We start from the raw sequence: 15,853 nt of genomic DNA on the forward strand, positions 1-15,853 counted from the left end.
CCCATCGCAAACATAGGCATACACCATAGGCGTTGGAGGCGGGAGCTGAGCGGCTGCCTAACAGGATATTTCTGTGAAAATTCGAGCAATATGCTGATATTGTTTCGGGCTCTGCACAAAAACAACAAAAAGCAAAAATCTGGTTTGATGAGAGTTAGTATAGTTCAGTAAACAACTCAGACTCATGTAATTGTGGCAATTTAATACAGAAATATATTTGTAGACTACCCTAAAAAATAAATTCTTGGATATAAATTTACTTCCTATGGAATTTACTTCCTTAGGTTGGTCGAAAAACGTCTCGACTGTGAGAGATCTCACAAGTACGCCCTTCCAAATTGGTTCCATTATTTGGGCTAATCGTTACTACCCCACCTCACACAGTCGAATTGGGGTCCTACGCCCATGAATATTATACTAACCCTCTTCGTGAACAAAATGTAACGAAGATTACGTAACGTTGATTAAGAATGGTACAGCTCTTGGTGAATGTACTTTGATGTGAATAACACCTTGTGCATATAGTTTCCTAGTAATGCGTATACTGACAAGAGATCTAAAAATAAACCGAGCATTTGCCACAATCATAAAAAGGAAAGGATTAGATTGTGGTTTAGTTGCATAAGTCAATTACGTGACTCCATGCAAATTCGAGTTCCTATCAGGAAATGTCATCGGACTTTCACACGTGAGAATAATGTATGATTCTTATTCCAAGTTTAGAAGCCGGTTTCGTCATCATTCTCGTTATATATTGACAGGTATATATATGTTATGCGAGTTCCATTTATATGAATCCTCTTTTCGCGTGTTGTCTTGTCTTGTTTAATTTTGTCTTGTCTTGTCTTGGTTTGGTTGGTTTTGGTTTGTCTTGTTTTGAATTGTCTATATGAATCCACTTCGCATAACTTTTTCTCCGTCTTGTCGTGTCTTTGTCTTGTTTTGTCTTTTATCTATTTATGTCTTGTTTAATTAAGTCTTGTTTCTTGTGTTTTGAGTGGAGATGACACGTATTGTCTTGCTTTGTCTTTTGTCTGCTTTTGTCTTGTTTTATGTCTTGTATTTTTATGTTGTTTTGAGTTGTGATGTCTTGTCTTGTATTCTCTTTCTTTGTCTTTTTGTCTTTTGTCTGCTTTTGTTTTGTTTTATTCTGTATTGTATTTCTGTGTTGTTTTGAGTTGTGATGTCTTGTCTTGTATTCTCTTTCTTTGTCTTTTTGTCTTTTGTCTGCTTTTGTTTTGTTTAATTCTGTATTGTATTTCTGTGTTGTTTTGAGTTGAGATATCTTGTCTTGTTTTGTCTTGCTTTGTCTTTTGTCTACTTTTGATTTGTTTTATTATGCCTGCTATTTTTGTGTTTTGAGTTGTGATGTTTTTTGTTAGCTTTGTCTTTTGTCTTGTTTTCCTATCTCTTATCTTTTTTTCTAATTGTGATGTCTTATTTTGTCTTGTCTTGTATTCCGTTTTTTTTTACACCAGCTTGTTCTCGATGACTATTTTTACCGTCAGAGCTGTTGAATATTACAACCGGCGAACAGGGCCAACCGGATTTCTACGGGGGGTTGCCTGAAAATATTTCTTTTCATTTTTTGGGACACTTGAACGGATGTTCTTGAGACTTTTCCAGCTATAACTAATTCTTTTCACGACAAAGCAGAGCCGATAAGGTGACAAATCGGAAATAGTTCATAACAATAACTTATTAATGTAAATATATATAGTTCAAAGAAATACGGTATTGAACCTTAAAAAGATCGACAAGGAAGTCGTTAAAGATGCTCATTTCTAGCGGCTGAAGCGAAGCACCAGATGCATGAACGGATTGTAGGCTATAGGTTGTCAGCAACCATACGAAGTATAGTGCTAATTTCACACACACATCAGAGTGCAACATTACTAAATATGTGAGTATATAATTTGTTCAAATTTGGTTTTTTTTTTAAAGAAATCATGGGCTAGAACGGGTTCTGAACCCGGGATATCATTCAGCTATGCATATATTGATCTGATCCGAATGTATGCTGAATTTATTATATGTATAGGCTATATGTTACGTCTATACTTTATTCATATGATTCTTGTATAATGTTGAAATGACCAATATGTATGTTACATTCATCAAAATGTTAATTATGTTTATAACTTAGTATCCATGTTGATGATTTCACCAACATATAACAATGCATACCGACTTGATCAATGTGTGCATGCTGAATAAATATTTGGATATAATCGAATAAATGTTAATTTTATAGATAATACGGATATTAGTTTTTAATCGACCAATATTTATGCTGAACTCGCCAATACATGTAATGTTGATGCTTAGTATTCGTTATGTGGATTTGAATGTACTTAAATGTTTTGAAATTAAACGGTTTTGCATCAGTTATCTCAGAAGTCAGGAAAACCTTTTAATAAAATTGGTTATTCTCAGATCACCTTAGTTCCTTTAAGCCAGCAATCATGGTGAAATAGTTGATTCTTCAATGACTTATGAGCAAAGAATTTCTAATGTTGTCCGGAATTCTCATTCATATGATATAAGAAACCTCAACAGATTACGCAAGTAGATTTCTCACTGCAACTAGAAAATAGAGGCATGGATCCTTATGGAAGGGCCATGCAGAGCAGTCTCGTAGCAAGAGTATCTCGTTTGTGCAAGGGGGTGGTGATGGGGGGGGGGGGGTGGGGGTAAGCACAAAGTTTGGCTGCTGCCCGTCCTGTGGAAGGTTTTATGGGGACGGTGTCCCCCACTTTTGAGTAATTTTTTTTTGATGTGGGTAGGGGTAAAGGATTAATCACAGAATGATCCTATCATGTTAATAAGTTTACTTACATCTGTGTAATACAAGCTTTCATTTTTAGCGTATGTGTTTAAATGTTAGTCAGAAAAGTCTAGAAAGTCTAGTTTTATATTGGGAGGAGAAGAATTATTCCCATGCCCCCCCCCTCCCCCTCACTTGTGGCTAAGGCTTGGTACAGAGGAAAATCGAGGATTTTGTAAAGGACATCGAAGGGTGTTGGTCCTTGAGTACTTGAAAAGATTAGAAGATCAAGCGGGGCGTTATGAGGTATATTTAGACTACTGATTATGTTGAAGCATAATATTGTGCTAGAAAATACTCCCCTGACCCCCCCAATTGGCGATGGAGGTGGGTCCATGTCCTCCTCCCCTGTCACCCCCTCCCCTGCGCATGGCACTTGACAACCACATTCTAACTCTATCAATAAATTGTTGAACTGACCAATACGTTTATCAATTGACTGATGTGTGTTGGTTTTTCATATACTGTAACATTTATTTTACACATAGTTTGTCATTTCAGCCCAGTCATGGAATTAGGATATTTAATTCCCGCATCTGAGGAGAGATATTTGATCGCAAATGATTCTACTAAAAGAGAGAAATGGCCCGTGTCGTTTTGGATTATTCTAAAGATTCTTGGAATGACTGACTCAAAAGTTGTGGACGACACATGGAAGTGCTTAAAATGCCGAGTGTGTGGATTACGTGCAAACAAGAGAGATACGTTTCACAATAGAACACAATTGGATAATTCAAACGTACGAAATAACTCTGTAACATGCAATGACAATGACGAAACTCAACCACTCTTAAATCAGCAAGATAAGAACGAAGAATGTGACGTTTGTGATACGCTCTGGTGGGATTTTCATCGCCAAACTGTTAAATACAACGAGAGAGATATTGGTAAGTTACACATGCATGTATTAGTATAGTCCCAGTAAATATATTTTACGGTCAGCGGCCACTAAGTATATTTTAAGGCCACGTGTCAGCAACGTTGTACAAAAAAGTGTAGTACCCCGTTTAATATATAAGTAATTAACGTCTTCGTTAATTAATTGTACCTTTTTCCATGTGTGTGATATTTAGCAGAATCCCTTTCTCGTAAATAAAAACAAAACAAAGCTTATTCATGAAGGGCTATGGTTATTCTGCACAATTCTCTTTCAAATCGCTCTGCCCATCAAAATTCGCCTATAGGTGTGGTATGGTATGAGCTATACAGTTTCGTTCTTAATAATTGAAGAAGAGGTAATTTGGAAGGAATCTTTAACACCTAAACATGTGTTTTCTAACTCGCTTTTTTCTCGCTCGGCGAAATTGCACAAGTAGAACCAAATAGGAAATCAATATCACATCGCGCGTATGTATGTATCTTCATATCGCGTGTTATGAGCGATCGTTTTAGCTTTAATTCAGAGATAATAATATATGAATAACATAGATCACGCATGCGCATTAGGACCGATAGGACAGCGCCCTTTAAGAGCCCCTTTATATAATGTCATCCATTTTAGCAAACAAATTGAAGGGTTTTATTACGTGACCAGGGGCGTCAATCCGATTTGAAACGTGGGGGGGACGGAATCGATTCGAGTATTCCGGCCGTAAGTACTATCTAAGCGGAGCGCCACCATCGGTTGGCGCGCAGCGTACAAGAAAATTTTTCTTCTGGCAGACCCCTCAGATTGTAGGAAACGGCATTTCCCGTGCATTATGGCAGAAAGCACAACCCCTAAAATTGATAAAAATTTCCGGCAATTTTTTATTTTGGGAAATATTCTCGAAGGAAGTGATCGCCATTTATTCCTAAGTTTACCAATTCCTCGTCTTCCAGAAGCGCCCAACATTTAAGATATCGAAACATTTTCGTGTTGGCTGATCCATGATTACCGCCCATCAAGGGCGGCGGAAGCACTTTTAATCTGGGGGGGGGGGCACCGACATCAAAGGGCACTTTGCAGCCTTATATTTAGTACCCTTTACAACTCTTATTGTATTATCTTATTTGTGTACACACATCACTCCATCAACGCCCCCCCCCCTCCCCTCTCAAGGAAAATATGCATACTAGCACTGCAATATCCAATGTGCAAATTGGGAAACAAGGAACAAGTTTTCTTTTGAGACAAAATGAGGCGAAATCATGCTAATTGCTAATGTAGGAATCTTCCGAATTAGAGTTTATTTCTTGTTAATATCTTAACAAATTTGTTTCATTCGAAATTGCTTTGAGTTTGACCCACAGAAATTCACTAAGAGTCAGAGGCGTAGCCAGGAGTTGCAAAGTTGTATGCACGACTATCTGAGCGGAGCGCACCATCGGTTGGCGCGGAGCGTAGTAGAAAATTTTTGGTTTTACAAACCCCTCAGATGGCCGGAAAAAGGCCCTTCCCGAGTGTTCATTCTGGTTCCCTGGCCTCTTGCTAACTTGAGACACCTCAATTTTTATGTAGAAAATGGGCACATTTTTAACCTGGGGAAAAGTGGGGGCACGTGCCCCCTGTGCCCCCCGGTTCCGCCGCCCTTACCGCCTATGCCCGTGAGAAGTGGTGACTGGTGAAGAAAAAGCCATGCCGTTTGAAAACATGGGCAGAAAAAGTGAAAGTAGCGAAACCTAAGGTAAAACGCGAGATAACGAAGTGATTATTTTCCAAATTAATTGAGACTGTATCAAACGCGAGCTTAGGACAAACATATTCAAAGGTAATGGCATTACTAATCCCGATATGTCGTCTTTGAGGTGTGTGGAAAATCCGCAACGACCATCAAAGAGCAATTGAATATTTAGTCAACTTTTCCATTTCGAAAACACTTTTTTTTTAAATTATGACAAAATTTTATGACACATTTGATTTTTTTTGGGGGGGGGGGCTGTCCCCCCGGGCCCCAATGGGCACGACGCCACTGACCCCAGGGCCTCAGATATAGGCCCATTACAGGGGTGGGCAACCTTTTGAATGAATGGGCCAGATTTTAGGAATAAAAGATTGACAGGGCCGCACCTAACCAACGGCCTGCTGCTGATTTCAAACCTTTGATTCCGAGGACGTTCAAGCAATAGGTGTGTGTTCTTAATCTGTATTCACAAAACCATAATGTCAATACAGTCCTGTTGATAATTAATGGTGATAATAGACCAACCTGACAGCATCATAAGTGCAGATAAATTCTAAGCAGCTAGCTCGTTTTTGGTGATGATGCAAAATGATTGATTTTTTTCCTTTTCTTGAGACATCTCACGGGCCGCAAAAAAATCACTGGCGGGCCGCATGTGGCCCGCAGGTCTATAGGAACGATGTCCCAAAATTTTCCGGGACATATAGGCGAAGGAAGCTATCCGCCGCGACTTTCTCGACTTTCTGTCCTGGGAGTCATACCACAAAATGGTGCATTTCCTCATACGCCATTATTAATAATTTAAATAACTAACTAATAAGGCACAGCCCATATCCGAGTTCGTATAGCGAACTTAGCGCAAATTTGGCGCCAGCATGTTAAACCAGGTTGCTAGGTCTACGAGAATACATTTACATGAAATTTGAAAACAAAGATAGCAAGACAAACAACTTTTATTATGTTTTCAGGACCTCACACATGCGCATGTATACTTAGAATATGTCCCATGTGAGTGGTGGCTAAAGTGATGAAGGCATGAAAATAAATCAGTGGTTGTTCGTTGGAGTCCTCAAGCAAGTTACCTCGGTTGCTAGGTGGATTTGCATCTGGTTATCTGGTGAATTCTGGTCGGAGCGTACTATGTAACCACCATGTACCCAGGGACGTAGGGGTGAAGTGGCTGAAAATCGGTTTTGAAGCCAGAAAATCCCAACTCCTGCTTTGTACCCCCCACCCTCCCGCTACTCGTCAACGATACGGTCAGTGTCAGTCAGAAAACCCAATCTTTCGCGACTGCACTTCTGTTACGAACTTGTTGTGATACATTTGTACCCACTGGCACTCATTTCAAAAACTTATTGCCCCCCCCCCCACCCCAACCAAATATTTTTATGAAATTCGGGCAATATGCTGATAGCTTTTTGGATAATTTGCAATGTGTTTTTTCAGTGGTTATACTGACATTATTATTACCCAACAATTATCACCAATACGGAAGGGTAATAAGACGAAAAATGATTGTATGCTATTTGCATGCGATGTAAAAACCGATGCATGCCTGTATGATATGCACATGATCATGTGTGATGCGCGCGAAAAATTCTGGTTATATTTTTCGGGCAAGTCGTTACAACCCCCCCCCCCCCACAAAAAAAATTGGGCTCCTACGCCTATGACGGTAGTTCTATTAGGCATTTTTTGTAGTATTCAAAATCATAAGAAGTTTTGTACGGTGGAGTATAAGAATCGCGAGAAACAATTTCCCAAAGTGGCAAGGAAAACGTGGTAAATATGACAGGTTAAAGGTCAATTTTGACCGAAATTTTTATAAAAATTTTAAGTCATGCACAATCACAGGGATACATGAAAAGGCCTAGATAGACTAGAGTGCGACAGTCGGAAATTCCGACTGTCGCACTCCAATTTTCCAACTAGCGTCAGTTTTACCATGGCTTGGGGGTGAGACACACCCACACCCCCTCTAACGACGTCCCTGCGCGGTGAATATGGAACACGATCACATGGTTCAGCCTCTGTTGAGCCATGGTGCTCCGTAGCCTTCTCTTCAAACGCCTCAAAGCACTAAAAGATCTCTCGGCTTCCGTCGAACTGGCGGAGGAGACGAGGAGCAACCGCAAGAGAGCTTCGACCTCACCAAACATAGCCCGTACCACTGGATTCATCAACTTGAATATTTGTCTATACCCTTCAACCGACGACGAATGGAACTGGCCTCGAAATAAAGGCAGACTAAGCTTAAGATTGTTGGAGAGCTCAGGGTACCAACTCACGAGATCTGGGTGGAATTCTCCATTCAGCAACATTGAGTGATATTCGAGGATATGAATCCTAAGATGTGTAAGCCCTCACCAAATAGAGCCACGACACTACTCTTTTTCCAAATGTGTGGGGGGGACATTTGATATTGTTTCCCCCATCCATCGAAATGTGGGGGGGACGTGTCCCCCCGTCCCCCCCTGGATTGACGCCCATGTACGTGACCATTCACAGTGATTCGAAGAAAAAACGAACTACCAGAAAGCATGCAGATGGTATTACTTATGCAATTCCGGTTTTGACTTTTTCCCCATGCAGGTGCCAAGGTATGGTGTCACTACAGGAGCGGTGTCATGTCCTCGGTGATGTTGTCAATACTCCTTGCTATCAATGCATATTATCTTGGACTGACTTTGTACACAACGTGGGCTGATTCCAAGCAACTTCTACATTTTATTAATCAATTTCCACTTATTGTGTGTCTGTCATTTTATCCTTTCGTGGTGCTCTGTTCCAAACTGGACTATTATCCTTGTCTATTCTGGACTAGAACTTTCAACATTCGTTACATTGCTAAACGGGCACAATATGTGGACTGGAAGCATACAGGTAATCTGTTCCTCACTCGGGGTAAAGTCATCTCACATAAGACTGAAAGGGATCGCTATCAATTTACTCTCAGTGATACAAGAATCATTGGCTGAATAAAAGAGTAATGTAAATACATTAGCATTCAACAGTAACATTCATCAATAGATGGAGCGGTTCATATTATATTCATCTCCCAAAAGGGTAGTGCGTGCCCCTCGAGAAGACATTGTGTAGAATCCTGGTCGAGGTTTACCTCTTGCCTCTTTTAACGGCGGCCTCCGTAGAGAACATGGTGGTAGCTAAACGCCCCCCTAAATGCATATATAACTATATATAACTATATATATATATATATATCCATACTGATAATATAAAAGATAAACAAGCGAATATCTTTAACAACGACATACTGCTATATTTCGGAGTGGTCACCACTCCATCGTCAGGCAACTGTGACAGTTGCCTGACGATGGAGTGGCGACCACTCCGAAATATAGCAGTATGTCGTTGTTAAAGATATTCGCTTGTTTATCTTTTATATTATATATATATATATATATATATATTTATATATATATATAAAATTATTATTATTGTCATGTTCAATAAACGCAAACTTGAAAATATTTACTTGTTTCGTATCTCTTTGATATAAAACTTTTTATTGTTTCGCTTTTCCTCCATAATAGGTCTTCCAGGGAAACCATTCCTCATTCTTTGCATCATCTGGCCCATCCTTGTAGCCACGTACCGAACTTACATCATGATGTTACACGACCAGTGTAAAACCCCAACCAAGGTCAACACCGTTTTCAGTTGTGTTTACTGTTTCGTTATGTTGATCACATGGTGTCTGTTCGCTTACATAATCTACTTCATCCGCCGTTCTTTTCATCGACAATTTCGCATTCTTCTGCTTTACATTAACGATTATCAGGGGCAAATAGACCGCTGCCGAGATACCCTTCACAATGTACTGACTGAATTCAATTGCTTCCGAAGATTTTGTAATATATACGTTATGTGTATGCTTCCCGTGCTTATTCTGGGCATAGTAACAAACATCACGTGGCAGTATACCCTCTTTGACGATTGGTCGAAAAAGAGTGACGCCACGAGTATACAACTACACTTTGATTACTTGGGGTGGAACCTTATTTTGATGGGCTTCACTTTGGGAGTTATTGCGATAGGAGGATTCGATGTAAAGTACATTTGCGACGAATTCTACTCCAATATCTTGCAACTGCAATCGGAGCGGTATCCGAAATTCTGGAAGGAAATTATCCACCAGATAAGTATTGTGTCGAAAGAATCGAACGGAATTGTTATTTCTGTTTTATGTGCCGTTCTTGGTAGTTATATGACACTCCACTTGCAAGACCAGGATACAAGCTTTTTCTGTTGATTGCCAGTTGTGAAACCCAGAAATGAAAGAAGAAACCCAATTGGCTTTGGCCGTTTCTTGCCAGATTGTACATGGAAACATTAAATCAACGTAACTGTTCAACTATACACAATATTAGTAAGCCGTGTTTGACCATTGTATTGAACTCAGTGATAAGTAAGATTCTTAAACTAATGTGGGCCTACTTAATATCAAGTAAATACAAGTTATACTTTTAGGAGTTTTTATTTTATTTTTACAAGGTACTTTCTACGACTTCTGTTGTCCTCCAATGACCATTGACCAAATGACCAAATAAAGCGATAGATCTACAAAGCCTTACTTTTGCAGTTATTGCGTTTACCAGGTTTTTAGACTTGGACTTATGTTGACCTCATTGACCTTAAAACTCCACCAATGTCGATATAATTATTGTAAGCACCCAAGGGGAATCTACATAATGAGCCTATTCCATGTAGTATGAATTTCAACCAAGATTGACAGGCAGAGTAGATACATCCATACATACATAAATACACAGGCGACATACCCAGGGGCGTCAATCCGTCGTCACAGGTAGGGGGACGGAAATAATACAAACAAACAACATACATACAGCCATACGCACATACATATACCATACAAACACACAAAAATACATATAATATATGCATGACTTAGAGCTCCCTTATAAAATCTGGTGCAGAAAGATGCTACTGGTATTAAATTAACTTAGTTGCTTTCTTCCCACGATGTTTTATTCTCTATTCCACCTCACTAATATATATAAATATTATACAAGAAATATATATATATACATATACAAGGCACAAGTTCTGAATATGATACAAGATTGTCACAATTATTTTTTCAGTGTTGACCCTGAGATTACAGAGTATCTGCATGCACTTCATCTATCGAGCAACATATTCAACCTAAGATGAGACTGTTATACTGATCTGAATAATAATTAAGTAAATTTTCTATGTTGTGTGTATCTCATACGGCCTTATAGTCTTACTGATAATACTGGGGAAATATTGAATAAAATAGCCGCTTAAAACATTTCTCGGGCCACATATTCAAGAAACTGATCTAGGCTTGTATAAGTGTTGTATATGATCAAATCACATTGTAGCATTTGTAAACAGTTTCGTACTTAATGCTATCTGCTAATCGAGCACTTTGTCATTGAAATATTATATATTATCCGTTCACTTGGCATATTTTCATGTATCATTATGTAGATAAATGAAATACATTATGTACAACCCATGGTCCTTCTTTTACCAAGAGATTCGGATCGATGCCTCCCATCTGCTCGAAAATGATTGAATGCAACATAAAAACTTCCGCTCATACACTTCTGTTATAAAACATCAAGCCAAAGAGCTCTTATATGACCTTTATATTTTTGAAGTCAAGTAGAACATTACTAGATCCCATTGATGTCACTTATAGACTTATTAGTAGGGTAGAGGTCTATATGCACACAAACAATGAATTAAATAGAAAAAAATGGTTGCAGTACATATCAAAAAAATGTATAAATTAGAATGTTCACCAAAGCTGTTCTGGTCAGCTTAGCTTAATTTATTGTGTAAAATGAACTGAATTATTTTCCTATGTGCCGTTGGCCAAAAACGCTATACTCCGATTCTGATTAGCTAATTATCGAGGGTTCGGAAATAACAGTTTCAAGCTCCTAAAACATGCTTTCTGATCCTCAAGCCATATCTATTCGAATTTGAAATTAGACGGTCGTGATGATTTTCTGTAATATTTACAGATTAAAAGACGCAATTTAAAACAAAAGATTAACTGTGATGTGACCCCAAAGCTAATAAGTAAACTTTTCAGCATTTCGGCCCATACAGCCCCAATAAGAAACCCGTATCGGTGCTCTGATTAGCAAATTAAAGGAGGAATGTAAATAATTTCTTTTTTAACGTCTGAAGCGATGCAGAAAATATGACAGCAATCTGATTTTATTTTTCCATGTATTAGGAATCAATCTTTGAAACAGGTGGAATTGTACGGTGTCTTAATAGGGATATACGTAGAAAAAAGTGTCCTCAATTCTCAAATTGTTTACTTCTTATCTCAAAATGTTGACTTTTAAAGTCCAAATTTTGAGATAAAAATTCCACATTTTGAGATTTAAGGACCCCCTTTATTCCCGATGTCCCTAATAAGCCACCGTAGAATGGAATACCTTTGAATTTTATAAATTCTTTCTCGCTGTGACCACGTATCGCTCCCACCCCCCCCCCCCACTAAGTTCATGTCGGGTAGCCCATTATTTCGTGCCTTGGATGTTGCGTTACGTTTCGGAAAATAACCGTTTGCACATGGTTGACCCGTGACAATGGAAGCTGGTCAGTGATTCAGGCCTAATTATCAATAGCTATCCAGATGGTCGGGGCCGGGCGATCCCAAGCGCACCTTATTGGGCCAGTATCTATTGGCTCCCCGTTCGCCAGCAGGCTCACTACATACTACATCTAAGCTCTACCACCCAAATAAGCCTTGAAATAAAAGTAAAAAGGTTCAAACTTACCATTTTCTGCCAATGCTACAGCTATGCAACAGAATACATATGAACGTGTTGTATAGGTCTATCACTCAGACACTCTGTGCATATTGTGTGTGTTAGATGGCACTCATATCGCGTGCTTGTGGCATAGCCAAATGAGCCATTTTGAATAGCGCATGCGGTACAAATCCAGCATTCAGGTACAGAAATCTCAAACTTCATGTCAATTAACTGACTGAACTCACGATCTTTAAGGATTTTATATAGGGAGGAATATAAGAGTTGTAACAAATTATGACCCAGTACAGGTAAGTGGTTTAATAATTTGCACAAGTAGGGGGACATTTGATATTGTGTCCTCCCATCTCAAAGAGTGGGGGGGGGGGGAACACGTCCCCCTGGTCCTCCAGGATTGGAGCCCATGGTGTGCGTGTGTGTATGTGAGTAAAACAAAACATGTGTCGTGAACTCCTCCTAGACCGTAAGTCCGATCAAACTTGGTGGGTAGGTGCCTGACCATGTAAACTCATGAGTGTGATCGATGACGTCAAACGTCAAAATATCTACTAATTGGTTTTTACTTACTTCTGCTTTTCAACATGTAGGGAAGGCATTAAACCACACGATATGTAGAGAATGATGAGACAATGTTATTATTCTCATCATCATCATCATCGTCGCCGTCGTCGTCGTCGTCATCGTCATCGTCATCATCATCATGGTTTAGTAGCCCTAGTTTAATGGCCAGCTCCGAAGAGTGAAATATCACTCAAGTTGGCCAGAATCGGAATGTTATTACGAATGGAACTTGTGACTGATAATCGGACCCAAACTGAGTGCTTATATCAACTAGTACGGTACTGTACTTGTTTGAAACAGTGAAGACAGTGGCATGTCTTTTTTTCAAAGTTTTTACATTTCTAATACTTTTTTGTTAAACAAAGAGAAGAAAAGAGTAATGATACAGTATAGTGTTTGTCAGTGGCGGTCTGTCAGTTATATTTAGTCAAAGATTTAGAATTGTAGCTAGGCTTGGACAAGACGTTTGTAATACTCTTTTTCTCACGTGCAACTGTACATGCCTCAGAGTCCGTTTCTGCCTACAACGAAGTACTTGCCCAAATGTATTTTACATGCCCGAGGATCTGTCTGATACAAACATCTTGGACATTTCTCCAAAGAGAGGCATGAACTTATGCAAACCACAAATCTTTATTCATACTAACCATGCATGTAACACCCGAAGGCTGGCTAAGATGGATCCCAATAACTATAGTTTTGGAAATTAATGTCAATGTGAACTGTTATTATATCGAAGAAAAATGGCGGCTTCGATAAACTGAGGAAAGCCACCAAAAAATGCAGTAGTAAATTTACAAATAATATTGAATAAAATGAATAATATCGAATAGAATTGAATTGAATTAAACAGTTCACATTGTGCCACAAATAATTGCAACTGCTTAAAAGCAACCAGCTTGAACGCAACAAGCTCCACACCGAAAGCTATCGTTCATAAACTTATTGGTAATGTTCTTGATGGTCTCGAAAATGCCTTTCTTCTAATCGTTGAACTCCATATGACGTATAGCGAAAGGAATCGATCTGGAGTAAAATCTAACCACAACAATACATACAAAACGCTGGAAAATACGATCTATGAATGTAAATGGAAGATTGCTTTACCCCAATATGTTTGCAATGAAAATGGTATTTTCTGTTATACAGGAAAAAATACATTTCACGGTTTCTAAAGTGCAGCAAGAAACGATACATTATGACTTCCGCTCTCAGTCGAAGTCGTGTATCTAGTGCAAAGATTTCATAGCAGATCGGAACGAAATACTAAACACACATATACGTACACGTGCACGCACAAAACCTTTGCATCTAGTGAAACGATACGTAATCGTAGTCAAGTGCAGCCTATATATATATATATATATATATATATATATATATATATATATATATATATATATATATATATATATATATATATATATATATATATATATATATATATATATATATATATATATATATATATATATATATATATATATATATATATATATATATATATATATATATTGTTGGTTGAGTTGGTTGCCCTCAAGAGATCTGTAGAAAAAGAAATAAAAAGAGATAATGAAATGTATACCACCATTTACGGAATTCAGCCAGCTGCAATTATGTTGTCCTCTTCATTAATATATTGATAAAAGTACTTATAATTTATCAAAAAAGGTAATTTGAAGTCAGTTATTTACATGATATTTTGCAACGTTATATCTTAATGATATAAGATAAGGTATTAAGGGCCGTATACCTGATGCATGTTGATGCCCCATGTATATATGAAGTTTTCGTAGCTACCAAAATTCCGAAAAAGTAATGATTTTTATCAACAAAACCAATCTAACGAATCAACTATACACTATACACACATACGTACACGTGCACGCACAAAACCTTTGCATCTAGTGAAACGATACGTAATCGTAGTCAAGTGCAGCCTTTATATATATATATATATATTTATATATATATATATAAATATAATGCACAGTAATTAAGGGGAACTGATAAACATACACGATTTTTAAATGATGAGTTTGTCAAAAGAGCCACTGTTGATTGCGGTAAAACGATTTGATTGCAGAAAAAGCATAGTGATTGTCAGCCTGGTTCTATTTGGTTTAATGATTGCAGCTGGCACCTCTGTGAGCTGATTGTCTGCAAAGTCCCTTAAGTATGAAAACAAAAAGTTACAATTAAAATACAGTTCTAGAGTACATCTGCATACTTGTTTTATAATATTGTACAAAGCATAGGATTTGCAATTTGTTTTTAAAGAATGTCATACTTTTCCAGCCTGCATAATATATGGGTAACCGCCTCACTAAAGTAAAGGTTTGAAAGAAATAATTGTTAGCCCATGGTTGGCATTCACCCTATAGGACGACGAGAGGTACATTTCCTTAAAAGCATATCAGTAAAAAATCGTAACGCTCCTATTTGTATTGCAACATAGCATGAAGCTCCTTCTGCTGTTTAAGAGATGCGGAAAGGGTAATTTGAGCTATAATGTAGGAAGTGATTCGAAAAAGGTGACCAATAAAGTTGAAAATGAACAGCTGTGATCGATCATGATCTATAAGAAGGGATTAAGAAATGTTTAGGCTAACGTGTAACCGTGGCCGCAAATCTGTGACGTAATGTGTTGTGAATCTCATTTTCCTCCGATAAATCAGAGATACCTATACATCTTCCACGTGCGAATTAATACCACGCTTTGTGTTTTCATCAATTCATTACTCATAATTCCGTGGACATTTAACCTATATGAGTTATGCTTACTAGATACTGTTTATTTCTATCAGAGCTGATATGATTTTGGCACAATTTTACCATTGGCATTAATAGAGTTTGCACAAGAGAAAATTTGGTTGACAACAAGAAGCTAAATGTACATAGTTAATTCAAAGTACCCTTACAATGCTTCCGTTACTGGAGTGTTTGCAAAGATGTCTTGAGGTTAGCTGGGTAATTTATTTCCAGATAAACCATTAGAAATAAATGAATAAATAGTGATACATAAGGTATACAATTAGATTAAAGTATTCATC

At 38.0% G+C, this 15,853-nt stretch overlaps 1 protein-coding gene across 2 annotated transcripts; it reads left to right on the top strand.

The window, feature by feature from the left end:
- The first annotated feature begins 864 nt into the window (after nucleotides 1–864).
- LOC139966173 (uncharacterized) lies at nucleotides 865–10,960 on the top strand. Of its 2 annotated transcripts, none has more exons than XM_071968939.1 (4): nucleotides 865–1,903; nucleotides 3,316–3,714; nucleotides 8,026–8,337; nucleotides 8,988–10,960. In XM_071968939.1, exons 2-4 carry the CDS (start codon nucleotides 3,336–3,338, stop codon nucleotides 9,704–9,706), a joined length of 1,410 nt encoding a protein of 469 aa, XP_071825040.1. In that variant the 5' UTR covers nucleotides 865–1,903; nucleotides 3,316–3,335; the 3' UTR covers nucleotides 9,707–10,960. The 2 variants fall into 2 exon arrangements, with proteins under 2 accessions (XP_071825040.1, XP_071825041.1); XM_071968940.1 differs by having other exon boundaries at nucleotides 964–1,903; nucleotides 8,026–8,316.
- Nucleotides 10,961–15,853: the final 4,893 nt, after the last annotated feature.

This window comes from Apostichopus japonicus, chromosome 4 (genome assembly GCF_037975245.1).
Source record: "Apostichopus japonicus isolate 1M-3 chromosome 4, ASM3797524v1, whole genome shotgun sequence".
Lineage (NCBI taxonomy): Eukaryota > Metazoa > Echinodermata > Holothuroidea > Aspidochirotida > Stichopodidae > Apostichopus > Apostichopus japonicus.